This window comes from Etheostoma cragini, chromosome 13 (assembly GCF_013103735.1).
Source record: "Etheostoma cragini isolate CJK2018 chromosome 13, CSU_Ecrag_1.0, whole genome shotgun sequence".
NCBI classification, from domain to species: domain Eukaryota; kingdom Metazoa; phylum Chordata; class Actinopteri; order Perciformes; family Percidae; genus Etheostoma; species Etheostoma cragini.
In genome coordinates, this window is record NC_048419.1 from 12,891,590 (window position 1) to 12,918,819 (window position 27,230).

Consider the following 27,230-nt stretch of genomic DNA (forward strand, 5'->3'; position numbering starts at 1 on the left):
CACTTGCAGTACATTAAAATATCCAGTCTTTGCTCAAGCAGTATTGGTGTTGAGTCTTAATCCGTTTGAGGTAGCCTGTTTATAGCAGGTAGACCTGGTAACAGTATTTTCAGGCATAGTAAAAATAAGGGTCCAAGACCTCAGTAGATATCCTACCAAGCTAGGGCAGCATGACAAGGCCATGCACACTTTTATGTAGCTTTTTATGTCGTATAATTGACAGCATAGCTTTAAGATAGGAAAATGGAGAGAGATTGGGGACTTCATGCTGTAAAGGACCATGGGTCAGATTCCCACCCGGACCGCTGCCAAGGACTCGGGCTAAATGGGGCACGCACTCTTATCGAGTGAGCTAGAGGTTGCCCCATAACGCCATGCATACAAGCCTCTGCTTGAGCCTCAAACAGGTGGGGAGCGGGCTACAGCGGTCTGGAAACCTCACTTCTAACTCGACACCCACAGATTTCTTTTATTTTCAAACTTGTGGTCTTCAGCACCAACCGACACTGAATTAAGAGACATCACTTAAGGCAATTTATTAGACTTCACGCAGCTCCCTCTGGAGCCACAAAAGGCTTTCATCCACTTTCACATAGGTGGTAGCACTCCCTTAGACCTGTAAACGATCTCAAGTCAACTTCAAAATCTTGGTTCACCACCCTTATATAGTAAAGGTTAATGCACTTTAATTGCTCATAGCACAACAGTGAATGACCTGGACACCGTTTAAGGAAAGATGATGCTGTTGGACTATTTAAAATGTTCAAATGTATTTATCCAATGCTGTGGGCACCACAAACAAAAGTTCATTCACCTCCGTTAAATTGGGGTTTAGTCAGAAAGCTCAGGACAGATGTTACAAAACTTGAACAAATCAAACCTAAAATACTTAAATGGCTAAACATGACTACAGATAAGTGAGAAAATGTTTTACTGTAATTTGGGTAAGATGATCCTTTAATTAATTCTCAATTCATTTTTCTAAACAAATCTTTGTTTGATTACCACAAACTAATTGGCACACTGGTCTAGGCTGCAGGTTGAACTGTGGGGTATGCAACAAAATATGATTTCAGCAATTCTTTACCTGATTTATATCCCATTAAGGGATTTAGAAACACAGCCTACTAACAATTACAACCAGGTACTGTACGTGCACTGTTTTTACAATCACACATACACTGCTACACAAACAATAAAGGAGCTTTTCAGAGGTTCAATAGTTTTCTCTGTTGATCCATTCTTGTTCATTGAAGTATCTCTTTCCGACATCAAAATTCAGGCCATTTCTGTAGCAATCCAGATTTGCTTGGTAGGACTTTCGGTTTCCATAGGTTCCAATGCTGGATTGGTAAGTGTCTTCCTTGCCATTGGTGATGTATGTCTGATAGAGGTCAGCCTTTACTGTATGACTTCCAGGCCTCAGTTTGGAATCATAGAGGTCACTCCCTCCTCTGATACTGCCATTATACAACCCATGATCAGCATACACACTGCTGCCGTAATGCTCACTCTTTGTCGTACGACGACCCAGACTCCTGTCATAAAACTCTCTGTGCCCAGTGGAGCCCAGACTTCTGTCATTTAAGTCCCTTTTTCCTGGACGGCCCAAGCTGGTGTCATAGAAGTCTCGGGTGGCACGACGCCCAAGGCTGAGGTCATTGAGCTCAAAGTTGAGGAAGCAGCTCTCTGTGCTGGCCAGCGTCACAAAGCCGCTCTCTGTGTCCCGACCTCCCAGGTTGTCGTAGTCACCTGTCGGGGTGTCAGGGGAGGAGCATAAAAACGAGGTGTTTTTAGTGTGTGGGCGAGCTGAAACCAGGTCATCCTCCTTCTGGGAGCGAATGACGTTGTAGACGTCAGTTGGAGCCGGGCTGGGGCAGAGGCCCGGGTCTGTCTGGCATACTTCTGATTTCTGCGGTTTCCTCCTTCTGTCTCACACACAGAAGAGAAGCACAACTAACAAGTCACCTCAAACATGAACATAACATGAAACCTAATCCAGACTATACAGTGTACTAGGTGTGGAGGATGTAGGTTACTAGACACAACCGTTAACCTTTAACTTGACAATAGTTTTTGAGTCAGTGAACTGATCCTTCTAGAAAGTAGGCCTTTTACAAAAGTAGCAAAAGCCGTATAATGTTTATTCCTTGGTGACATAGACCTTAATTGTTGTCCAAAAACTAGTGAAAACCCATTAGTGACCCATACACTATAGAATACAATAAATACAGAATACCACCAAACTGGTCATTTAATGTGGGTTTTATAAAGAATGAACATTATCACAAAATGTTAGCATATTAATTTTGACAACTGTATTTTGGAAATATAATAATAGTTTAGAAAAAGAAACCTAATGTTGGTTCTTGGTGGCTGTGGCCATTGGTCTTTTAGACATGGGTTTAAGCAAAATGATTCAGGATATTTGTAAAATATATATTTTTCACCTCTTACCCTTACCCTTTGCTTTGGGAACAATCTGCTCAGTCATGACCATATTCAAGTTTGAATTACAGTCGGTCAAAATATTTAGTATTTGTATTTGTTTAGGATCCTCACCGTCTGACAAGCAGTTTGAAGCAGCAGACTCCAATCACTGTCAGTAACAGCAGTATCAGAGGAATCGTGGGGATGATGACGTAAACCAAATTCAGAGCTAAAAGAGACAGCAGATACAGAGTCAGTGACTGTAATGTTGGCTGTTGATTAAAACGCATTAGAGTAATGAGTGCATATTATCTTATATTTTGCAGAAAAAGGTGTGTTAATATGAATCTTGGGTCAGTCTACCTGTACTGCTGCCCTGGTTTTGGTCACTTGGATTCCACGGCAGCACAGATGAAGGAAACACATCTGTAATGAGAAGCATTTATACATCACTGTTGACCACACCTATTTTCAAAGTAGGCTGTCCAACACTTCTGCTAAACCATATGTAGTGAAATTTTTTTTAACAATCATACAGATCACATTTACTTGTTTGAGTGGAGTTGGGAGAAGGGGAAGGTTCCAGTGGCTTCTCTGTGGAAAAATTGAATCACAGTCAGAAATGTTCAAGTATTTTCAAAGTTAAAGAATTTTTAAATACTGTGTCAGCAGTACCTGCAGTGTATTTGCAGATGAAGTTGTTCTTGGTTTCACAATTATCGTCGTTCCACTGGAACATATATAGCTGCTCCTTCTGATCGTCCGAAGCAGACGGTTGGTGATACATCACCACACACACCTCATAGCCGCATGATGGCTCATCCCAATGCCAGTTCCTACAACAAACACACACACAAAGCAAATGTACAAAATCAATGTTTCTCAAAGCTGTCCTAAGAGATGTGTTTACAAAACTTACATTTCCATATGTAAAAAGTCATTGAATAAAGGTTTAAAAAAAAAGATGAGGCCATGACTGGGTTTCAATTAGCGATGCTTTTTGGTACTGCCTGAAAATTGTCTGTTGCACCAAGTATCAAACATTGTTTAGTACTGAAAGTGGGCATTGCATCTCTTGTCAGATAATTGTATTTGGTTATTCTTTAAATGTATAGTTCCTAATTATAATTTCAAGATTTTCAAATTTTAGAATGTTTTATTTAGGACAAGTCACAGATGCTACAACATTAGAAGTAGTCTGATAAATCGGCCAGCCTACATTAGCCTATTCTAGATATATCTGTTGTACATATAATATGTACAGTAATATCCATAATGGTAAGAAATTGCAGTAGACCTACAAAAATACCAAAATATATTCAAAAAAATACATGTATATACATACATATATAAAAATAAAGTAAAATGTTTGTTGAAAAAGACTAAGTGGATGTGTAATCAGATTTTTCAAGCTCTGAAAATCAATGTAGGCATAGGCCTCATTGCTTCATTTTCATCATCATTTTCAATTGTGGATTTTCTTTTTTTTAAATGGTTTTGTAGAAAAATATTTTTGTCTATTTTTATAGCCTACAATATTTCCTTAAAGTATTTTATTTCGGTACTGAACAACAGGTACCATATCTGCTCTAGACGGCTATACAAGCAGTGAATTGTGAAGATATTTCATTTCTAAAACTAATCCTCACTCTGACCACTCTTTTGTCCCCTTGACTCTCTAGATACCTCCCACCGACCTAAATGTGGACTTGCTGCCGTCCAGCCAGTAGTACTCAGAGAGGCAGGCCAAGCGGCTGTCCGCCTCTCCATGGTTACGTCGGAGACCGATCCAGAAGTCTCCATCAGTTGGGCGGAGCTCTGTGATGAGCTGCTCTATGATCTTCTGCTCAGAAGCCGACTCCACGCTCAGCAGCTGCCCTCCGTCCCGTCTGCATGCGAGCTCTGCCTCCACAAAGTTGAGCCTCCGCCGGAGCTCAGAGTAATAGGCCAGCTTGTAACACGGCCTCCCATTTCCCGCCTTGCACACACGTTGACCTGCACCCCCCACACACACACATGCCAGATTACATGTGCACTGAATTTTCTAAGTGGTCAATATTTGAGTTAACACATGAAAAGAACTGACTGTCAACCTACAAACCACATATATGTGGAAACCTTTTATACCGCAACATTTTAAATTTGAAGAGGTCTGTGTTGCCTACCTCTGGCTTCGAATATGTCCGCTTCAAGAGACAAAGATCCAGCATGAAGTCAGGAATGGAGGACATAAAGAAAACACAGATAGATCCAAAAATAAGTCAAGAGTTCATGGTTGAGCTGTGTTGTGTTTTCTTTGTGCAGCTTACCTGTAATGAGGCTTGTAGCTGCAGATGGATCAAAACATAAAAGCAGGAGGTGACAGAAGATTGTCAGCAGGTCCATCTTTGTCAGCACTTCACCACCACCACTTGAATTTCGGTTCAGTCTTTTTCATTCCGATGTCTGGTCATCTGGTCATCAGTGGAGCTCAGGTGAAGAAAATCTACCTAAACCTTAAGAAGTGATCTGTTGCTTAGGGTGTAAAAAAGCCCTAAAAAGGATGAAATAAGCTTAAGAAGTGCCAAAGAGAAAGTATTCTGTTCTATCTGCTGAAAGAAAGAGTATGGGAGACAGAAGGAGGAGCAGGAAGAGAACAAACTGTGTGTGTTTGGGAGGGGGCTGTAATCTGTTAAGAGCAGTCTTAATGATTGGGAGAAGAGGCTGCATCGATCCCAAGACATCTAATCATGCAAGTGCTCCTCATCGTAAAAGCTGACAAGAGGCAGATTTCGCTCCTTCCTTTATTACTTAAGCTTTGGGTATTATCATTACAAAAGTGTTACATGAAAATGATCTGCTCTAACTCGATCAGGGTTATTTCAAAATATTTCTATCAGGTTCCATCTTCAAGGTACAGTGCGGCGTTCTTCCCTTATTGTATTTCAGTACAAAGAAGCAGAGATAGAGACAGCTGACGTTTCCAAGAGGAGGGAAAATCACTTTTTTTCCTTTATTATCAAACCTTCTTGGTCTCAAATCTTAAATATTTCTCTGCAACGTACAATATTTAAAACAAATACAATTAATGATCAGACTGCCATCACTTTTTGGATCGGATGTGGCTAAATTGTAAATGCTGCATGGGAAAACACACCCTCACCATTTTCTAACTGAGCCAAAAACACAAATACAATCTGTCAATGTGTATTTGCCAAAGGAATGCTGTGTTCATGTAGGACTCCATTATTATCAATAGGCTGATGGAGGAAAAAGGTTTTCAGGACCTTTAAATGTCTAACGGGTCTGAAATGAAGTTGTTAAATTGCATATGCAAAGGACATACAGTATGTGTCAAATGGACCCAAGTCTTGCTCTTTTGAGTCTTATGCTAAGCTAAGTTAGCCAGCTGCTGGTGGAAGCTTGATTTTTGTGCAAACAAGTAGTATAAATCTTCGCAACCAACTCTCAGTAAGAAAGCCAATACGCATATTCCCAAAATTGTAATATTTATTTATTGTTAGGAATGTTAAATAAGAATTTAAACAGAAGACAAAGACTTAGTTAACAAATTAATTTAATTGTAGAAAATTCAGCTCAGGTAGGTCAAATTATTCGGATACATTTTATGACAATACAGGTTAGTAACAAGGGAGATTTTCATCAAAACATTGCCTGCTATATAATTTCATATTCAAGCATCAGGCTCAGCAGAAGCCATGGATGCATGTGAGTGTGACCCGCTTTTCTGAGCACAAATGGGGGGAAAAGTGTATGTATGCATTTCTTAATGGTAGTAATTTCTAAAATGGCCCATAACGTTGATTTAGGGCTTGCGGAGAGACAGATCAGCCAGAGTTAAAACAGCAGAATGCTTCATCGTGAATATGCTGTGTGTGCTAGAGTTGGGGGGGGTGAAGAGGGAGTGGGGGTTGGGAGAAGTGAGGCTGCCACGGATATACTGTATTAATGCATGTTGCTCTATCCAAACACAGCTAATCAGTTTAGGAGTAGGAGATTTATGTCAGTCAAAGTTGTTTTTTTTTTTTAAATGAAAGTGGGGTAGTGGACGTTGGCGTTGGCGAGTAATGCTTTGAAAAATAAAAGAGAAGACAGAGAGGTAACTGAGTCCCCCAGAGGGATTCAATAAGGAATGGACATCAGTTTAAATGTCCTCCTTATTTACAGCATCTGAGACTAACAGAGGCTTTTATTCAATTAAGCCTCTCCCATTCGTTCCTCTTCTTACACAGTCTGTCTTCCTCCGTCTCTGCCTCCTCCTTTTATCCCACCCAACGGCTCCCTCTCTCCTTATTAGTTAAAGGGAAACCAAATGAATGTTCCCATGGGAGGTTACGGTATTACATCACTGACCTAACAAAGCACCACACACACACACACACACACACACACACACACACACACACACACACACACACACACACACAGAACCTAACAAGGTAGGCGTTTCACCACGTCAAAGAAACCAAACATTGATGTTGAAAATTCCCCACTGTTTTTTGGTTGTTTGGACATTTAGTCAATATGCAGCAGTAAAGAGAATTGCTAAATGTACATTTTACCTTAGGCGAGGCCTGACAGTGTAATGCTCAACAGATCATAGTTACACAGTAAAATGACATTTGATTTAAAGCTGTAAACTTGCTCTGACCACAACAAATCCTTTCTAATGCAATGGCCCTGTTTGTTTTGTGGGTTGTAAAGACACAGCAATGAAAGACGAACTCAGTTAATTTCCATCTCAAAGCCAGACAAAAAAAAAAACGTAATTACTCACAACAACAAAAAATTCCACTAAATTCAATTTGAATGATCCGAGCTGGCAACCCGCCAGGCGGACCGTCCGCATTGCGTAGGTCTGCACAGAGAGCTGGAAATGAGCCCTGAGTCTCTGACCTGCGGGGGAGCTGGACGGCTCTATCAGCAGAGCTGATCCATAAAAGAGTTTTGAGGAAACCTTTAAAGTGCTGTAGTAATTCTTTAAGTCACGTCTTTTTATGTAGTTTTGGAAAAGGCCTGAGACAAGAAAAGTGTTTTAGTCCCCTGTGATTTTGAATGCATTGACCGTGTACCATGTAAATTATGATAACATTTTTTGGCTTCAAATTATATTATGAATCATTTTCTCTAAATTAAGGGTACTCGTTCCATTCCTGCATGGAGATAATCAGCAATTTGAAACTTACAAAATATATGTAAAGCCACTGTTCAATAACTTCAGGAATGTCAAACCAATGAATTTACCACCTGACAAATAAACATACAGAAATCATATATACTCAATGTTGTCATACAGTAAACAATTGTTTTGCAACACTGGGCCCAATGCTCTAACAGTCAGCAATATGAAATGATAACTGGCATTGTATTGTATTTTAGGACAATGGTAGACACATTTAAATAGTAGTGAAAGAGTTGTTTATTAGAATATGATATACGGTCTATAAATGGACGGTATACACCAATATAGGTATACACCAATATAGCCTATGCCTTTTCAGCTAATATTTTTCTTTTTAATTCATTGCTTTATTGTAAATTGTTTTTATTTATAAATATATATTTTTGGAATATTGTTAATAAGGACTGAAACATATGACTAATACTACAAGTATTGCTAAATTTTCTCACTGTATATGATCATGTTGCTGACACTGATCCAGGGTATAAACCATTTGGGTTCTTTTCAAAAACATCAAGTATTATACTTATTATTTAACTTCTTTTCATCCTGATTGACCACTGACCATGCTGACTAATAATAAAGTACACGACTATTTGCATGACTGGACATTATATTTTTGGACTATGACATGCTTTTGTTGTGAACATGTGTGTTTGTGTATGCTTTTATGAGAAATTACAGTATGCAAATACATTTTAGCTTTCCAAAAATGTAAGTGGTGCGTAGTCAAGAATTGTGTCATTTCCCAGGATCGATTTGAGGAAAGGGACAACTCTGAAAAGATTAATATGGAAATCTCTGGAGGTCCGATCTGAAAAAACGACACCTCCACCCTGCCCACACAAATCCTTGGTTCCCCAGCTGACCAACGCAACCTGAGAAAAAAATGTTGGTTACTTTACAAAGTCAGCAATTTATTTTCCTTTTATTCAGGTGATATATTGTGATATAAAATTGGATACATGGAAAAGAAAGGCTGTTTACCTGTATTGTGCGAAGCTCATAGTTCTTGAACACAGCACCTCCAGAGTCACCTGTCCCAACACACAGACACACAGACACACACACACACACACACACACCCACACACACACACACACACACACACACACACACACACACACACACACACACACATACACACACACACACACACACACACACACAAACATATACACACACACACACACATAGACACACACACACACACACACACACACACAAACATACACACACATATACACACACACACACACACACACACACACACACACATACACACACACACACACACACACACACACAAAACAAGAAATTTCGTTTAGGACTGAGAATCACTAGGGTAAAGACATTTATGTCTATTTGCACATTTACAAAGAGATATTCTGGGGTGTTTTTCTTATTCCCTTAATTTAAACAAAGACATGGATTCTTCTCTAATGTGTCTGTGTGCAATTTGTACGCAGATACTTCGTGTTAGGGAAATTACCATTGCTTAGCTCACCTCAGAGATGTTTAAGGGATAGCAGGTCATCGTAAAGTAACAAAATAACTTTTATAAATGTAATAGAGGGAACATACCTTTACATGATATATGATCTCTAGTAGGATCTAGACCACCAGTGCACAGAAAGTTATCAGTCACGACCTCCTTTGGATCTTTTGTTGTTATGCCTGGGGCCCCTATTGCATGTCCGATGCAAACATCTCTCTGCATTGGTGAATTGGAAAGAGGAACAATAGACTAAAGTAACTTTTAGGTTTTAGTGAATAATTAAGAAAGAACACAAGAGTCATAAGAAAATATATTTTTTTTAAATGCATACAGCAACCAACTATGTCTCTCAGAAACACACATGCAAAAACGTATGCACGGGTGCGCACACTCACACACAGACACACACACACACACACACACACACACACTCACACACACACACACACACACATACAAACACACATGCACACAAACACACACACAGACACAACACAGCCCATTTATAAACTCACATTATCGCCAATCTTAGCTTTGACATCTTTTTCAGCTACCGAGTTCCCTGTCTTAGTCAGGAAGGAGAGACTTTCGAGATGATTCTTCAACAGAATGTCCTCTGTATTTAGAGAACACAAACATTTACTAAATTTTACATCAGGCTCTACAGGCCTAAATATTTAACATGAATATGAAATGGGAATTGTTAGAAAGAAAATCCATTTTATTTCTATAGGTGAATAGGCAAAGGATCATTTTGGGGTATTTGCAAGAACCAGCTTTAGAGTTACCTTACCTTGTTCCTTGCAGGTTGATTTACCAACCAGTTTTAAAGCATCACTGGTCTCCTGGGTGCAAGGTATGCAAATAGGTCTAAACGAGACACCAAAAATAACGTTGCATGGAGAGGACGATGTTTCAGGTAAAAAACATTTAACACAATATTTGTATCATTTTCTCATGGGAAGAGACTATCTAGTTTTAGCTGGTTACATGTTTCTGTTTGTGTGTGTGTGTGTGTGTGTGTGTGTGTGTGTGTGTCTCTGTTTTATTTATGAACTTCTAGCATTGCTAAAACTGTAACATCAAATCCAAGTAGGAATGACAGTGTTTGTAGGACAGAAATCCTCACCTAACAGCACTGGAGATGTTAACATCTTCCTCCAGCTGGATGAGAGCCACATCATAGTCATAGAACTCCTTAACACCCTTATTCTCTTTAGCACGGATATTGTACTGCGGGTGTGTTTTAAAAGATTTAACTTTTTTAACTGTAAAAGAGATAAAATCAAGTTTGTAATATTGTGTCTGTCATTAGTAATGGATCGCATATGTTTAGTCATAATACGATTTTCACCTCAAAACCTGGAAATATTAATTACCAAAACAAATAACGGAACTTGATATTGTAACACTTATTTTTGATAACAGCTAAAGCATAGGCGTTTGCCATGTTCAGATAACTGGAAGAATGGCACGAGTAAACATACAGACATTAAATAAACATTTAATATTACCTTTGCCCTGTCCATCATCAATATTAACGGTGACATGCTGAGGTAAATCTTCAAATTTGAAGCAATGAGCAGCAGTCAAGACAAACTTCGGGGTCACCAGAGAGCCAAGGCAGTCCCTTGGAGGGCCTTCATTCTTAAATAGGAAGAAACATGTATAATATAGTTTATAACACAACACTGTAAAAAAGAAATGAAAAAAAAAAGAAAACAAAACAATTTGTTTTTCATGAAATTTTACAACTGATGGTCTGACTCCATTCTGTTCTCACTAACCCAAATACTCCTTAATGGAAAAGTATAGTGCACTTATTTTGGAGGGATGGTGAGATTGACATGGTCAGCCTTGTGAACGCATTTCCCAGATGAATTATAAAGTTAAATGAAATACTGAAACATTCACCTTGACAGTAATGGCTGCCCACCATGGATACCTATGCCTCTTGTCTTTACGTGTTGTTTCATAGTCCTTGTGAAGACCACATAGACCCTTAACTTCTTCTTCATCTGCATAAAACCCAACAAACCCAAACCAGTCATTGTTGCTCATGTACATTAAATGCAATATAAAATATATTTGATCTCAGTTTAAATTAAACTCTTAGTTAAAACTAAGCTTTATAAAGTGACTTACAAACACACACATTAGAAGTTATTTGGGTTTAGTATCTTAAACACAGTACGTGTGTGATTTATTGGGACAAATCTAAGTCAAATCTGTCCACCCCTGCTAATAGTGGTGTTGAGCTAAAGGCACAGATCGAAAGTGATGGTTCTGCCTGCTCTTTCCACTAAAGGATACAAGAGAACCATGTTTTTGTTCCCAGTTTTCCTTATATCAAATTGGAGCACAATTATAAATAACACTAATGTATAACCAGATTCATTAAAAATTCTTCCTTCAATTTCAAAAGATTGACTTACCAATAATATCATCAAAGGTCTCTTGTAAATCCTTAATGTCATTCAATTTGTAGTAATGCCTTTCACCGATCCCTGTTGCAAGGGGCTGAAGGTCGCTATCAAAGATCTCAGCTCCAATCGCAAAAATATAAATGTCTGTATTGTAACAGAACAAAACATAGCATTACAAATTAGGCTCTCTTTTGTTGCCATAAAACTCTCTGCTGTACTATATTCAATCAATCGATACATTTGTTCAAATACTACGTGTGTTTATCAATTAGCCATTTTTTATGTAATGTGTCACAAATTACCTTCTTAGAAAGTCTAATAAGACCTTACAGTGTGAAATAAAGATGAATGTCACTGTGGATTATGGTACCGTTCTGGTGTAATATGTTGCTAATTACCCATTAATAAAGATTTAACTGGGAAATTAAGATGCAGTGTCCTGGCAGCTGCCTTAGCTATGTTACTGCGGTCAAATAGTGACATGGCATTAAATGCTCAGATGACTTAACCCGAATGTAGATGAATCACAATCTGAATCAGAATCAGCTTTATTTGCCATGTGTGAGGAAACATACAAGGAATTCTTCTTTGGAGCATTGTTACTCACACTGTGCTTACACATACAAAACAACCAAAACTAAATATACACACTAATGTATACACAATATATACATACTATAAACAGAAACAATATAGAGGCTTGAGTGCAATGAAGAGTTCAATAAAAATTATTTAAATGTGGAGCATAGTGCAAAGGATATTGGGATAAATAGTGTGATGTTATTATATGACAATATGAACAGTATGAACAGTAGGAACATATGAACAGTTCTGAAATAGGAAATTAGAATGATGATTAAATAAATAAATAATAAGTGAGATGTGAGAATGGGAATGATGACTAATACATGGAATAATAAGTGGAACCAGTAAACAGGTGCTGTGTTTTTTCTGGGTTATTGACCAGAATTGAACCTGACACTGTGGGTCAGAAGTCTGCTGTTCATCAGAGAGATACATTAATAGCATATGTATTGTTACATGTGTATCCAGGTAGAGCATCCAGGCTATGAGGGACTGTGTAAAGTGGCGACTAGATATGACAAAACTTAACGCTAGTTTTCTTCAAATTTCATTTAAAGGCTCTGCCCGAAATATTGCACAGTAAGTAAATGTCTGTGAACTTGTAGCATGTGTATAAATAAAACTCACCCAGATATTCTTCTCTTGATTTAGTTGCCGTACCCGGCACACCTGTTTGGTTCATGTATACCAAGTTCTTTATTTGTTCAACAGTGGGGGCAGGTGATCCGCCCATGTTATAAGCGCCTGCAATGACATACAGAAGCTTTACACAACATGATATAAATTGCACCACTGTTGATATTTAAAGCTGTTTTACTGCATTCAGTTTATATTAATAATACTTCATACAAGATGCAGCTTTAAATAGTATAATTGTAATTTAGTACTGCTTTCATGGCACATAAATTCTAAATTAAGCAAAGTTGCAGGAATACAGTTAAGTGGTGAATTGATGAATATTCAAGGAATATGGGAAATACACATGTTACTGTAATACTGTGCTCAATTGGTGTCAATTTTCTCATCTAACTCTTAAAAAGAAAGCAAAAAAGCATGTTTTCTAAATTATTAAATTATTTCTTTAAATGGTGTAGTTGCAGCCTGATTATTCAAATCCATAATTTGCTTGAGGGAAAGAAATTGGCAGCTGCACTTGTAACGTAATTAAATATAGCAAGTGGCTGAAATTACCATCTGTAAAAAAGATAAGGACGTGACGATGTTCCTTAAAACGCTCTTCTCCAACCTGGACCTTTATAATAGACATTCGCTCCAAGAATTTCATAAAGACCTGGTTCAGATCGGTTCCAGTGTTTCTCTCTTTGAATCAAAACACACATGCACACACCCACACACACACACACACACACACACACACACACACACAGATCATGGATATACAACATAGATCAAGCTGTGTTCATGTTGTTTCCAACAAAATCTATTATGACTTACCTTCTACTTTAAAACTTTCCAACGCAGTCAGGACGGCTTTAAGTGTTATTTTTCTGTCCAAAAAATCAAGAATTTTGACAGCTTCATAAACTTCAGAGGAGAAAAAGACTATTTCATAGTTTGGAGACACAGTAAAGGATGCAATCTGTGGAGACATAAAGCAAATAACTTAAATACATGGTGGATGAACTATAGTACTGTAACTTTTGACACAACTTTGTAAACACATGCAAACTTGTCAAACTGCTGTGAAAAATGTTGTCGATGCAACACCTCCCTATGTATGAAACTGCTTATGGTTGTTATTTTGTTGAGTAATTGATTCATTTATCAGCAGACAGAGAATCCCGCAGTGAGCACTGACAACAAGCCAAGGGACTTGCGCCAAGAAGCATCAGTCAAGATTATGATGTGTAATTCATAATGCAATTTACTTCTAATGTGCTGTTGTGCTGGTAGCCAAATGGGATGGTCTCATGTTTGTACATGTTTTGTGCACAGTGTGCCAAATATGGTTCTAAAAGTATGTCAGACAATGTAAAAGACTTAATTTGTTAGCTCACACCATAAACCTGATACAGACTGACTTTAGTGTAATTTATTAGTCCAAATTCATATTATGTTACTCACATTTAAAAAGCTAATGCAGTAAAAAAAGAGGAATAAAAAAAACATCTTTTGGAAATTGATCTTAATGCCTAAATTTAAAAGAAAATGTAGGAAAATCCAACCTTTTAAGGATACCACTTTTCTTTGTGAATAAATAATGTATTGTTAATAAATACATGTTCTTAATTGAAATACAGGGGGCATAAGTGTACACAGCCCTGTGTCAAATTCCCATGGAAGCAGGCACTTTTTTATTTTTAAAGGCCAGTTACTTCATGGATCCAGGATACTATGCATCCTGATAAAGTTCCCTTGGCCTTTGAAATTACAATACCCCCCCCCCCCATCATTACATACCCTTCAACATACATAGAGCTAGGCATGGGGAACATTCCATAAGATCATCTCTCAATGCAAATGAAACCAGCTATTAAGCTAACTGAAGTAACACCATGCCAATCTCTAATTTTCTCCACGATGTTGCCGACTGTTTTCCAATTCAGCATATTGTAAGTGAGGCCATTCTGGGGCGACTGCTGTAAAAGATTAAACACATAAAACTCACTTGTCTCTCATGTTTTATCAAAAGGAAAGCCATTTGTTTCTTACCTTTTTTATAAGTGTTGCGACAGCCTTTCTTGCATCATTGAATTGAACTTCGTTTATGCTTGCAGAAATATCCATTGCAATATAGATGTTAAGTGTACCATTTTTTGAAATCCTGATTGTTCTCCCCTCCTGTGTGTCATCTGAAGAATCCACAACAAAAATTAGTTGTTATTTTACCGTACACATTTATATGCCATTCATACATAATTGTTTCCATAGAGAAGGAAACATTATTGAAATAGATTGACACATAGAAGTGAGTCTTGATGGTGTTAACCAAACCTGGGATAAATTATTAATATAATGATTATGCTATACATTATTATTGTAAAGAAAATGATCTACCGCTTGAACAAAACATGCTGAAATAGCAAAAATGATCATAATGCTTACAATTAGATTAGTTCCAGGAACTTACCAATGGGCTCTAAAGTGGTGAGACTGCCTTTGATTGCACTGCCAAATTCCTCTGAAACCTCCAATGTAGTGTCATAGGTGTGTTTGTCTGCATGAAGCAAAAGCCACATAAACAGAAGTGATTGTGACAGAGTGATACTTAAGAATAAGAAAGAATTTGCCCATCACCACAGAGATTGAGATTCAGTTATGAGCAGTTTCAGGCAGTGTTTACAGGTGGGAAGGTGGTGAGGGATCGTGTCCTTTACACTGCAGTAGTTACTCTTATCCACCGGCCTGATTAATAAGTAATAGTGGGTTAGACACAATCCCACACCGGTGTTCATGCGGCTACGTTTTCTAAGAGGCAAGACTAGTAGTAAAACCAGAACTTGTTGAGAGGTTACAAAATACAAGAGCGCAGAGCGAGTAAAAATGAACCAAGGGCTGGCTAATGCTTGATCAGAACTTTGGCCAACTGTGTTACAGGTTGCAGCAACAAAGACCAGCCTGTGAAAGTGATTGGCTGTTATAAATATAAGGAAAAAGGGATACAAAAAAGCACACAGAACTAAGATATTTTGCTGTGGCTGTTATATATATTGTTTTTGTGCTTCACATGTTTAGTGTTCAATGTCCAATCTTAAATGTGAAACATTTGATTCACCAAAGTGTGGACATGAGGTGACTTTCAGCATGTAATTTGTTTCTTGTGAACAGGCCGATTACTTCATCTTCATCTGTTTACCAGAGATACTCCCTCAGCTGTACATTAAACTGACCTTTACTTGCCTACAGACTGTGCAATAAAAACTGAGGGATTAGTAAATAAAACATTAGTTGCTAACTCTTGTACATTTTGAGTGTTTGAACGTTCTGGTGACATAAACTCCTGTAAAATAACTCGAAAAATTCATTGCTTCTGAATATTGCGCCATCCCTTTTGGATATTGACTCCCAGCAAACCTTTTTCATGGCAAAACTTTGAGTAAAACACACAATGTCAACAGTATTTGTAGGTTTCGGTCTTACAGTAGCATGCTGGCTCTTTGCCAGTCCACTGGCCATTCTCCTGACACACTCTCTCCTTCGACCCCACCAAAAACAGGTTGCCATTACAGCTGTAAGTCACTCTGTCGTCAATTCCAAAACTGTTCCCTGTTCTTGTGGCGCCAGGTGGGATACCAGGATCAGCACAAGCATCCCCTGTTGCGGTCATAAAAGAGTCACAAATGAGGTTGTATCCCAAACTTGAAAGGAAATCAGAGTGAGAAAGAAAGTAGATGGCTGTTCATGACTTACAGTCACGGCTACAGATAGGCGTGGAGCCACTCCACTTCCCGTTAGGTAAGCACACACGTCTGGAGGAGCCGCGGAATTTGTATCCAGAGTAGCACTCATAAGTGGTCTCATTGTCCACAAAGTACTTTTCCTGAGGGGGGGAGACGTTGCCGTACTCCATCACATTGGGGTCGGGGCATTCAACACCTGCAAAACAAAGAAATCTGAGTAATCATGTAGTGCAGGCAACCTGGGGCTAAGTGAGAAACATTATCATCACATGACTCACGCCTGCATCTCTGAGGTGTATTTCTTCTGGGCAACGGTTTCCAGGAGCTATTCAGCTCGCACAGGCGGGTCAAATGCGGGTATGGATAGTAGCCCTCAGGACACTGGTAGACCAACATGCTGCCTATCTGCAGCTGCTTGGTCAGCGTGTAATCACCTCCTGCAATTTGCATGTTCTCCGCCGTGCAATCACACCGAACCTCATGTCCTGAAAAATAAAAGACTATTACTAGCACAAGATGTACTAGAATATCAGACTTTAGAAAGCTTGCTCCTGAGCCATGTAAGCCATTACACAACAAGCTGAGTAGTCGCCTACTAGGCTACATAATGATTAAACTCCTGTGTGCCCCTTTAACACAAAGGTCTCTCTAGGGTATTTGATGTCTTTGTTCATCATTTCAAAGTGAATATACATGTGGTCTTAAGATACATGTTTTTTTTTATTATTTCTTTTATTTGACTGTAATTACAATAAATGCTGTCAGCGCTTTGACAAAAACAAAATTTAGATCATTTAAAGTCAGCCCTATAAGCAGGATGTAATAGGAACATGAAAGAAGGCCTATTTTATATTTAGCTGGCAGCAAAGCCTATATGATAGCTTTGAAAAAAACTGACAATCCATTTAAGAAAGAAATGCAAAGTATTGGATTATGTTTTCTTATGCAATTTTACCTTAATAACTGTTTTCAGTCCCAGTTTTAAAGTACTAATTGCCGTATGAATTGTTGTTATTTTGGTCCCTTAACTATTACCCAATTACACATTGCATAACTGTAGCCTAAACTATGGTACAAAGACTCAGCTTGACTTACTTGGCAGTTAATATAAATATATTGACAATCCCATGGACAATTGGAAATTTAAAAATTAAATATATATATATATATAGTTTTTAAACTAGAGAAAAAGAAAAGAAAAACTAGCTTACCCATACAGAGGAGACATGAAAGTGCAGCAAGCAAGCTCCAATGGTTAGAAAATCCCATGTTGAACCTTAAACCAGGGAACAGTGTAAAAATGAGACGATGTTTCAGGAGCCCTACATTTATGGTAAAGTGGACAGTGATGTTCAGAAAAAGGGACTCGATTAACAAAGACCATCCTGGTACTTATTAACTTGATAACAAATAAAAGAAAATCAATATAATGTGTACGAGCAAAACATTTACCAACTATGTTTACCATAGCATTACACCTTAAATACATATTTAAGATACTTAAATAATTCAGTTTCAATCAACTTGACTAATGTAGAAATAAGGAATGTACCTTAGCTACAATTAGCACTCAAAGTCTCGGTTTTGTGTGTCTTGATCACACAAAACAGGCCTGACTATATAGGCCAGTTTTGGTTCTGTATTTTCCACACTGTGTACATACACAGTCACATGAGGGATGAAAAAAAAACACAAAGAAATTGTGAAACTAACCAACTTTCATCATTTCCCAAAACCCGCAAGCAATCTTGAGCTTTGCTTATTGACACGTTGATATAAGTATTGATTGAACACTCTTGCCACATACCACACTGGTTTGACTGCAGCCCTCCCTGACCCTAAGCTACTATAGCTCACTCTTCCTTCATTAGTTCAGTTACTTACTCAGAACCCTCAAATAATCTTTGTTTTAAAACAATCTGATCGTGATTGTTTTGTAGTTTGCATCCTATCATTTACTGGCTTGACCAGTGTGACTTTAAATCAAACACACTAGAATCTACACATATTCTTGTAACAACTGCTCCAGTCATGTTGATGACGTGAGAGTAGATAGATTAGCAGGGGCACCAGGGGTATCAGAGTCACAGATGCCCTCTTTTATCCAAAAAAAGGTTAGACTAGACTAAAAACCATTCCATTCTTGGATCGTGTTCATAGTTTAGGTTGTGTGCAAAACAAGTAGTCATTGCATTTGTGATTAAACACTTGGAAGAAAAAAACAAGCTCTGTCTCCCACGCTGCCTCACCAAATCAGTGACCTTTCTGTCTGAGGTGATATATACACACCTTATTCAACATTCAATGTTGTTTTTTCATCATGATTTCTTCTCTTCTTCTCTTGTAACATTGCAAAACACAGATTTAAGAGACATTACGTTCCTGCACACAGGTTGTTATAAAACAAACTAATCACAATTGTTTTGGGGTTTGTATCCTATCAACATAGCATTTGTAATTAAATTGATCTTCTCTAAATTTAGTGAGTAGACTATAGTAACCTCTAAAAGGGAAAACACTCTGAAACTTGCACTGACCAGCTTTCTGTCCAAAATGTCAATTTCACTGATTGTTAAGATCAGTATGAAACCCATTCACACATTCATACTTCCCATGAGGAAATTGCTTCTCCTCTAGTGCCGCCCTCTGGACAAACTATACTAGTGCGATTGTTTTATTCATACCATCATTGGTTCTGTCTAACAATTTGGGGCATGTGATCAGGGCCTATATGTTCTGGAGGAGCTTTACACATTGTACGGATGCAAAGTACCATGGCAGAAAAAGAAAAACGTATCAGTAATATGATCATTACGTGAAAAGTTTATTGTAAAAACACGTTTTTCCCGTTTTAACAATATATGTTCACGTTTCCACAAGATATTATCACATTAAAACTCAGTTTATAAAGTGATGACAATACTAGCCTACTTATCACGTTATAACGTGAAAGGTTTTATGTAAAAACATGATAATTTATTGATTTAACATGAAACTTTTCGTGTTATTACGTGATAAATAGTATTTTGTAACAACAAGAACATTTTATTGTTGTAACCAGTGACTGTAAAAAAATGAGTTGATAATATTTGATAATATTTTGTTAAACAGCTTTAAACTTTTCACGTAATAAATTAAATAGTCCTAATTGACCACATGCCTAAAGTATGATACTTTAGGCATGTGGCCTATTAGGACTAGACATGTAGCCTACTTAGGACTATTTAATGCACTCAATTTTTAAAATGTTTTGTCTTTGCAACATAGGTAGGCTACTTTTTGTATATTCATGAATATGGCGTCCATGTAGGCTAAATGAAAAAACCCAGGTGCATATAGTTACTTATTATTTGCTAGCCTTTATTACGTTTTAATTAGCCTACCGTGCGTATCATAACTTTGCGCTTTACGTTATGATTATGTTTTGATGAGATACGGTGAAGAGTTACAAAAAATATATCATGCTAAGATGTTTTTTATAAATGTTGGGCAGCGGGAGTAAGTTGGAGGCATGACGGAGGGTAAAACCAGAGACAGTAGCGGGAGGAATATCGGACCGGAAACGACGATCATGGCGGAAGTTGTCACAGTAAAACAACAACGCGCCAAATTTGTGCTATTCACTGTTCTTCCTGCCTAACACACATGAAGCAGTTTGGTGAATCTTTGTGAGCGTACTTAGGAGACACTGCTGGCTAAGGAAGGCTGTGCAGGTAAGACAGTTAGTTAACTACGAGGTGACATCTTGCTTCTCAAATGATTCCGCTGGATTCAGCTTAGTGCATTATGGGAGTAAATGACATTCAACGTTACAGTTTAGCTATTTGAAAGATTAAATGGTAGTTATTCGGTGGGAAGACACTGCGTACGTGTATCTTTCTGAAGTAAAATAAGATTTGCTTAAGTATTAGCCTGGACAATACGTGTTTGTTTTTTTTCTTCTATGACAGCCTGACAAGGACTGGGTGTCTTCAGCATGGCTGTGCCTTTTGTGCAAGACTGGGACCTTGTCCAGACTCTGGGAGAAGGAGCCTATGGAGAGTAAGAATTATCTTCAGTAAAATCAATGTCACGTTCTTCCACTTGTTGTACAGACCTTTCACACAAAATTTGGTTAGGTAATTATTTATGGCAGCTATAACAGTTACAGTACTGTTTAGTTTGTCAGTGTGACACTATGTGATGCAACAAATCTAACCCAAACTTCACTTTTTACTGTACGAGTTAAAAGGAAATCTGCTGCTGCTGACACTATTATCCGCTTTCCTAAACACCTCCATTGTTGATTTTTTTTCTATAAATATGGACTTGCTTTACCAGTTAACACAAGAATGTATTTAATCCAATAAAATAATGAAGTCTGATTAGCAGCAAACATCTGGTAACTATTGACATCTTAAAAACCCTCATCAGGCTCGCATCCATCTTTTTTTATGGCTGCAGAGTGAAGCTGCTGGTGAACAGACAGACGGAGGAGGCTGTAGCCGTGAAGGTGATCGATACCTCTCAGGCTAAAGAGTGTGCTGAGAATGTAAAGAAGGAAGTCTGCGTCCATAAGGTAGGTCATTTACCTTTAGGACACTTAGTATAACTTAAAGTGTAAAAGAAGATTTAACACTAGGTTGCCGCGCCATTGGAGTGTAAATCTGTGTGAGTGTTTATCTGGTGAGCAGGTGGCACCTTGTGTGTGAATGGTTCCCGTACTATGTAAAAGCTCTTTGAGTAGAAGGGAAGACTGGAAAAGCGCGATACGAAAACAGTCCATTTAGGTTCAATCGCACTTCACAGTAGTAGTAACACAAGGGTAGTGCATTTGCTAGTAGGGACTTGGTTGAGAAAATTGCCTTTTCAATTAAGTTGTCCATTACATAGAATTTATTGTAGCTCAGATATGACTATTAAAGTTTTTTAGTGTTGACTTGCACAACAATGCAATTTTAACCAATATTACAATGTTAGCAAATATACAAGGTTTTTACATGTTATATGCAGATTTTGTTCAATGTTAGCTTTAACCTTTTAAACTGTTATTTAACCAGGAATGTTTAAAAGTACTCTAAATGACATTTGCTGGTGTGCAGATGCTCAACCACGCCAACATCGTTCGTTTTTTTGGCCATCGGAAGGAAGGTGTAACCATGTACCTCTTCCTGGAGTACTGCACTGGCGGAGAGCTGTTCGACCGAATCGGTGAGATGAACGACTGCAGGGGGAAAACATAGGGCTGCTTTCATGGAGGGTGTGACCAGTAATGAATTTAACAGTCTGAGGGCCCTGTATTGCACCCGGTGAACCAAATTGCCTTGGCTGGTGCACAGCATGCGCACACTATGCTCGTTACACACACACAGGGAACCGCAGCAGCACACAAACGTGCAAAAGATTACAATCCAGCCAATAAAAGACGAGAAAGATTTGGGGGTTCGGGGTGGGGGGTTAGTGAGCAGAAGCACAGAAGGGAGGGGATGGGATGAGGAGGAGGGAGGGGGGGCGCAAGCAAGTCTAGTTTTCCACATCCTCTCTATCTTATGTGGCTGTTATGGACAAAAGGACGTGCATTTGTTTCCCCAGCTGGGCTGGAACCCTACTCACCCCCCCATGCACGAGGGCCTTGGTCTATGTTAGAAGTACTGATGTTTACGTGTTAGTTTTTTTTTGTCTTGTCAAAATGCCTTGTGTTTCTTTTGCAACCTAATTTCTCCACAGGGACAATAAAACAAAACAATAACAAAAAAACTTTAAGAAAGGAATTGTGATACAACAACACTTTCTAATTCAATCCCAGCCAACAGCTTATTCTTCAATCTCACACTATTTAATATTTTTACAAATGTAATTTAAAGTACTCTTGACTGTTGGATGGAAACCTAGCTTCATATTTTTGCCCTTAAAATAAAAATACATTTACATAGCACAATTGGAAAAAATTGCATTCAGTATTGGCAGTGGATGACATAATAGCCAATATGAAATAATATCAGCCTGATATAAGATTGTGCTGTAGCTTTTTAGAAATTATGTTTATTTCATATGCCGCTGTGTATTTGGATGGTGGTCATTTATTCAGGTTATTAAAAGCTTCTATATATTTCAGAGCCTGATGTTGGCATGGCGGAGAAAGATGCTCATAAATTTTTCCAGCAGCTAATTGCGGCTGTGGTGAGTGAAGCAAATCTATGTGTTGAGGTGACTCTCTGCGGCTGTGTTTAATGTTATTAAATTCTCAGATGCACTTTTGCAGGAATACCTCCACTGTGCTGGCTTCACCCACAGAGACATAAAGCCAGAGAACATTTTGCTGGATGACAAAGGTGAGGAAATACAGTGTGTATCAAGGTGTGGAAGGCATAACTGTGGTTTGCATTTGAAATAACCATCATCTGCTTTTGTCCTCTACCTTTAGATAACCTGAAGCTTTCAGATTTTGGCCTGGCAACCATGTTTCGGTTTAAAGGACGAGAACGTCTTTTGAACCGACTCTGTGGGACTCTTCCTTATGTGGCTCCAGAGCTTCTCAGCCAACCAGAGTACAAAGCTCAGCCGGCAGATATCTGGGCTTGTGGGATAGTCCTCACTGCCATGCTGGCTGGAGGTCCGATCACAACGTCAACACATGTCATCCCAACTTCTGTAGTCTAATACATTACAACACTACACTTTGTATTATGAAGGTTATAATGTGACATTTGTATTACATAAGGCCGTCATGCGTTCTCTTAGTTTGCCTGTAGCCCGCAGCAAACTGTTGAGGAGTTAGACTTTGAAAACCACTAGGTTACTGATATAGAATTTTCGTACTGTAAACAACCTGAAAAAACAAAACCATACCAAACAAACAGTTTATAAGAGGTTTTGAGTAATATTGTAGCAGATATGTGTTTAGATCGTTTTTTTTTCTTTCATAACACAGTATAGACATAGTTAAGATACAATAAAAGAGACAGGCTGGTTCTGAGTCAACTACAAACCATTTCACTTTATGACAGAGAACAACTGAGAAAACATTTTTATTGATTTAGATAAATACATTATACAAAGAGCTGTACTACTTTAAAAATACAACACTTATTGTTAGCACTGACCATTTTTAAGAATTCATAAGTGATCTGAGCTTTGGAGAAAATGTAACACTGTAACAAATGCTGATTTGCGATGTTCTTCTCTTTGTGTTTTCAAGTTGTTGCAGCAGCACTGTCTGTAGGCAGTCCATGTGGAAATGCTTTGTCATCCTTTTCGTGTTGCTTTTTTTTGTCAGAGTTGCCATGGGACCAGCCGAGTGACAGCTGTCAAGAGTATTCAGACTGGCTTCAAAAGAAGACATACCTGTCTCCTTGGAAGAAAATACAACCAATGCCTCTTGGTAAGTAGGGCTGCTTGATTATAGAAAAAAATAATATCACAATTGTTTTGGTCAATATTGAAATCTCGATAATTTAACATGATTACTTATTGACTTCTGGAAAGATTTTGCAATTATTCAAGTTAAAAAAAAACAGTGTAAAAAGTTAAATAAATCAGCAGCAAAAAAACACACAACTGTGAAATTTGCCTTAAAGCGTAACTCGTAAAAATGCAACCTATGGTTTTTTTCATGAATGTACTCAAGTCAAACTTTTGTTTAAAAGCATAATTAGGCCTTTTGAATGGGAGAGCTAGGGGCTCTTCTATAATAGCATCAAAATTATCAAAATTTTTAACACACTAAGAAGGTGCGACACAAAGTATCAGCAGAGGCTCTACACATTAACGCAAGCATTGAGAACATTGTGGAAAAAGCAAGAGCTACAGTGAGTTGTTAAAACCTTTCAAACTAACGTTTGACTCGGCTACATTCCCAAAAACTTAATTTTTTTTATCCAGAACACGAGAAAATAAGAGTTTACTTGCAAAACATAATTGTTTTTCTCGATTATTCTGTTTTTGTGATCATTGGGAGTCAAAACCATAATCATGATCTAATTTAGTTTAATTGCACAGCCCTATCAGTAAGTCCCAAATTAAGACTTTAAATATAGTTTAATAAAAAGAAATTACATTATCACATTTAACTTTTCTCTTCAGGTTTGTTGTCCAAATTGCTGCTGCCCAGTCCAGATGCACGAATCACTATTGCAGACATACAGAAAGACCGCTGGTTTACTCAAGGCAAGTTTCAATAGCAGATTAAGACAATTTAAATTAACTTTACCTTTTAATGTTACCGGACTGATGTTTGTCTGTTTGTCTGCAGGTGTGAAGCAACCACCTCTGGGCTCTGGAGGAAACAAACTTCTTCGAACCGATGTGGGAGTCATACCCCGGGCCAACAGGTCAGAGCTTTATGTCTTTCTTCTTTCAACTAAAATGTTTTTTTTTTTTTTTGCAATTTATCCTAAAACTATGTTCCTGCCTGCACAGCGATGACAGGATGCAGTTTTCCAGCTCTCAGCCTGATTTTGCCGCAGGTGGCTGGGAAGCCATGTTGTTAATCGGCCAAAGCGATGGCCAAGTCAGCTTCTCTCAGCCGACCAAGCCTGAGCACATGTTGCTGGGTAGTCAGCTCCTGGGCACGCCGGGAGCAAGTCAGGTAATTCACATTCTCAGGGCTACATCCATTTTTTTTATTTCTTTATACAACAGATATCTCCCAACATATGTGAATTTTCCAGCAACGCAGGCTCATGGTCTGTTGTACAAAATAGCAGCCATGATTACTTTTTTCCTTCTGTTTTTCTATACAAGGAAAACGTGTGTTTTATGAAATCCTACCTTAATGCTGACTTCTTCTTACTTTTGTGTGTAGTCGCCATGGCAGAGATTAGTGCGGAGAATGACGCGTTTCTTTACCACTGTGAATCCCGACGACTCCTTATCTGCCCTGAAAAACGCCTGTGACGGCCTGTCACTTGGCTTCAAACTCACCTGCACCAAACAGGTACAGCTGTGCTCACGTGTACAGGACTCAAAACTTTACTGAGGTTAAATCCACTCTGACTACAGATGGGTAAATAAAACATCTTCTGCATCACGCAGCCAGGCCACACACACAAACACACACACACACACACACACACAGGATAAACAAACCTTATCTAGCTGCTTCAGATCATAAACTGCTTGAGTTTAATAAACCTCTGTCGGCCTTTTAGGTGATGGTGAGCACGCTGGACAAGCGCAACAACAAACTCATCTTCAAAGTTCACCTGCTAGAGATGAATCAGAGAGTGCTGCTGGACTTCAGATTGTCTAAGGTCAGTTAAATGGTATATGTTGTGTTTCTAACATGAACAATCAATTACCACATTAGAATCAAGACAAAAGTTTAATTGCCACTAAAACTCAACATTTTCGACTGCACGTGAAGTTAGCACATTAAGGCAATGGAGAACAAGAAAATGAAAAGAGGTGAAGCCAGAGTTGCAGCAACTTCTTTATTGTTAACTTTAACTTTTTGCCACGGGCATTCAAAATAAATAGAATGACCTGTTTTTTTGCTAGACTTTGTGACAAGTAATAACTACCGCAGTGTTTGTGAATGAATGCTCAGCCAGCGCCTCAATCAGTGTTATGAATGGACGCACTATTTTTACCTTTATCAAATGTGATTTGATAAAGGTATAAAAGTGTGTCCATTCATTACACTGAATATTGAAAAAGCTACCTACCCCTTGAATGAATATTCATATCCAGCCCTAATTGAGAGATTATAGAATGGCAACTAATGCCAAGGAACATGAGGGTTCTTTCAACCAGGACAAATAAACTTTTCTACTGTTTTTTTTCTACTGTGGGTCCATGTAGCGCTGAAGATGCTGGAGGACAGTCTCCAAACTGCTACATCGATGATTTACCCATCAGTCCATATGACTTCATGGTTCATGCATAAAACTTTTTAGTTTAAAGACAAAGTGTACCAAAACTAAGAGACAACAATGTATGTATTTTTTTCCTCTGGTCTAAACCATGTGAAGGAAACTAAATACCAGTATAAAAAACCTGGACCGGTAGAAGATAGATGTTGATATGTTTCTGTTTTTCCAGGGTGACGGTCTGGAGTTTAAGCGTCTCTTTGTGAAAATAAAACAGAAGCTCGGTGACATCATCAGCACTCAGAAGATTTTACCCCCCATCACATGAGCAGCCTTTACATAAAATTGTAAACGGCCATGACCATTGGAGGGAGAACCTGTATATATTTAGCTGTTCTATTGATATTTGAAATGTATCCTGCTGTTCTTTTCGTGTGCGTGTGTTCGTGTCTCCTTGCTTGAAGTTAGCCGATTTAAAGTAGTTAGTTTTTTAGATTAGTCTTCAAAAGTCATGATTGTCAAAGTCAGGTACACATAGGGATTAGTATGTGTGATTTGTTTTGATTATGTTTGATATGATACAGTCCAGACTCTTGAATAAATTATTAAAAGACCAACATTGTGAACTAAATGTTCTGCTATAAATGATGCATATAATGAAGATGAACACTGACTCAAAAAATAATAATTTTAGGGTTTAATATGAGGTGACTCCAATGTTCAGTATCCTTGCAAGTCCATTTATTTTTAAATACCGCTCCTGTTGGCTAAACAGAATACACACATCTCATTAATGTAAAAATCAAAAGATCAAAGTTTTGTAGAAAATAATATGCTTATAAATGTAGTTGAGATGAGATCTAGGTCACATGCTACATACTGTAATGATTGTCCAAACTGTCAGCAAAACTTAATTCCAGGTTAAACTACAACCGAAGAAGTCTGTGATATAGCCTACAT

The 27,230-nt window shown here is 38.2% G+C and overlaps 3 protein-coding genes across 4 annotated transcripts; 1 reads left to right on the forward strand and 2 right to left on the reverse strand.

Annotated features, from left to right (window-relative positions):
* Window positions 1-586: 586 nt before the first annotated feature.
* On the reverse strand, window positions 587-5,583 carry layna (layilin a). The gene is made up of 8 exons (XM_034889430.1): window positions 4,740-5,583; window positions 4,596-4,616; window positions 4,128-4,425; window positions 3,106-3,266; window positions 2,980-3,024; window positions 2,794-2,856; window positions 2,563-2,659; window positions 587-1,928 (listed from the first exon to the last, which is right to left on the reverse strand). Exons 1-8 carry the CDS (start codon window positions 4,813-4,815, stop codon window positions 1,217-1,219), a joined length of 1,473 nt encoding a protein of 490 aa, XP_034745321.1. The 5' UTR covers window positions 4,816-5,583; the 3' UTR covers window positions 587-1,216.
* A 2,402-nt stretch (window positions 5,584-7,985) lies between these two features.
* Window positions 7,986-17,859, reverse strand: LOC117955159 (complement factor B-like). Its single transcript, XM_034889416.1, has 18 exons — window positions 17,694-17,859; window positions 16,761-16,967; window positions 16,493-16,678; window positions 16,223-16,399; window positions 15,213-15,299; window positions 14,795-14,934; window positions 13,577-13,721; window positions 13,313-13,441; window positions 12,749-12,865; window positions 11,546-11,680; window positions 11,025-11,128; window positions 10,625-10,757; window positions 10,240-10,378; window positions 9,904-9,980; window positions 9,626-9,726; window positions 9,197-9,326; window positions 8,600-8,649; window positions 7,986-8,490 (listed from the first exon to the last, which is right to left on the reverse strand). Exons 1-18 carry the CDS (start codon window positions 17,749-17,751, stop codon window positions 8,311-8,313), a joined length of 2,295 nt encoding a protein of 764 aa, XP_034745307.1. The 5' UTR covers window positions 17,752-17,859; the 3' UTR covers window positions 7,986-8,310.
* Window positions 17,860-20,030: 2,171 nt separating this feature from the next.
* Window positions 20,031-26,914, forward strand: chek1 (checkpoint kinase 1). Of its 2 annotated transcripts, none has more exons than XM_034889432.1 (14): window positions 20,031-20,195; window positions 20,433-20,523; window positions 20,926-21,040; window positions 21,564-21,672; window positions 22,577-22,641; window positions 22,724-22,793; window positions 22,886-23,074; window positions 23,738-23,842; window positions 24,544-24,627; window positions 24,713-24,791; window positions 24,880-25,048; window positions 25,265-25,396; window positions 25,611-25,712; window positions 26,503-26,914. In XM_034889432.1, the coding sequence occupies exons 2-14, from the start codon at window positions 20,459-20,461 to the stop codon at window positions 26,596-26,598; spliced, it is 1,380 nt and encodes a 459-aa protein (XP_034745323.1). In that variant the 5' UTR covers window positions 20,031-20,195; window positions 20,433-20,458; the 3' UTR covers window positions 26,599-26,914. The 2 variants fall into 2 exon arrangements, with proteins under 2 accessions (XP_034745323.1, XP_034745322.1); XM_034889431.1 differs by having other exon boundaries at window positions 20,458-20,523; window positions 26,503-26,913.
* The last annotated feature ends 316 nt before the right edge of the window (window positions 26,915-27,230 follow it).

Bases quoted from the DNA above. Each gene is read 5' to 3' on its own strand.
- layna (XM_034889430.1), bottom strand. From the start codon at position 4,815: ATGGACCTGCTGACAATCTTCTGTCACCTCCTGCTTTTATGTTTTGAT. The intron at 3,267-4,127 runs GTCGGTGGGAGG...TGTTTGTTGTAG, and splicing joins GGCAGCAAGTCCACATTTAG to GAACTGGCATTGGGATGAGC. The intron at 2,660-2,793 runs GTAGACTGACCC...TGTCTCTTTTAG, and splicing joins AAACCAGGGCAGCAGTACAG to CTCTGAATTTGGTTTACGTC.
- LOC117955159 (XM_034889416.1), bottom strand. From the start codon at position 17,751: ATGGGATTTTCTAACCATTGGAGCTTGCTTGCTGCACTTTCATGTCTC. The intron at 11,129-11,545 runs GTAAGTCAATCT...GGTTTTATGCAG, and splicing joins GACCTTTGATGATATTATTG to ATGAAGAAGAAGTTAAGGGT. The intron at 9,981-10,239 runs GTGAGGATTTCT...TGTCTCGTTTAG, and splicing joins AACATCTCCAGTGCTGTTAG to ACCTATTTGCATACCTTGCA.
- chek1 (XM_034889432.1), top strand. From the start codon at position 20,459: ATGGCTGTGCCTTTTGTGCAAGACTGGGACCTTGTCCAGACTCTGGGA. The intron at 24,628-24,712 runs GCAAGTTTCAAT...GTTTGTCTGCAG, and splicing joins AGACCGCTGGTTTACTCAAG to GTGTGAAGCAACCACCTCTG. The intron at 24,792-24,879 runs GTCAGAGCTTTA...CTGCCTGCACAG, and splicing joins GTCATACCCCGGGCCAACAG to CGATGACAGGATGCAGTTTT.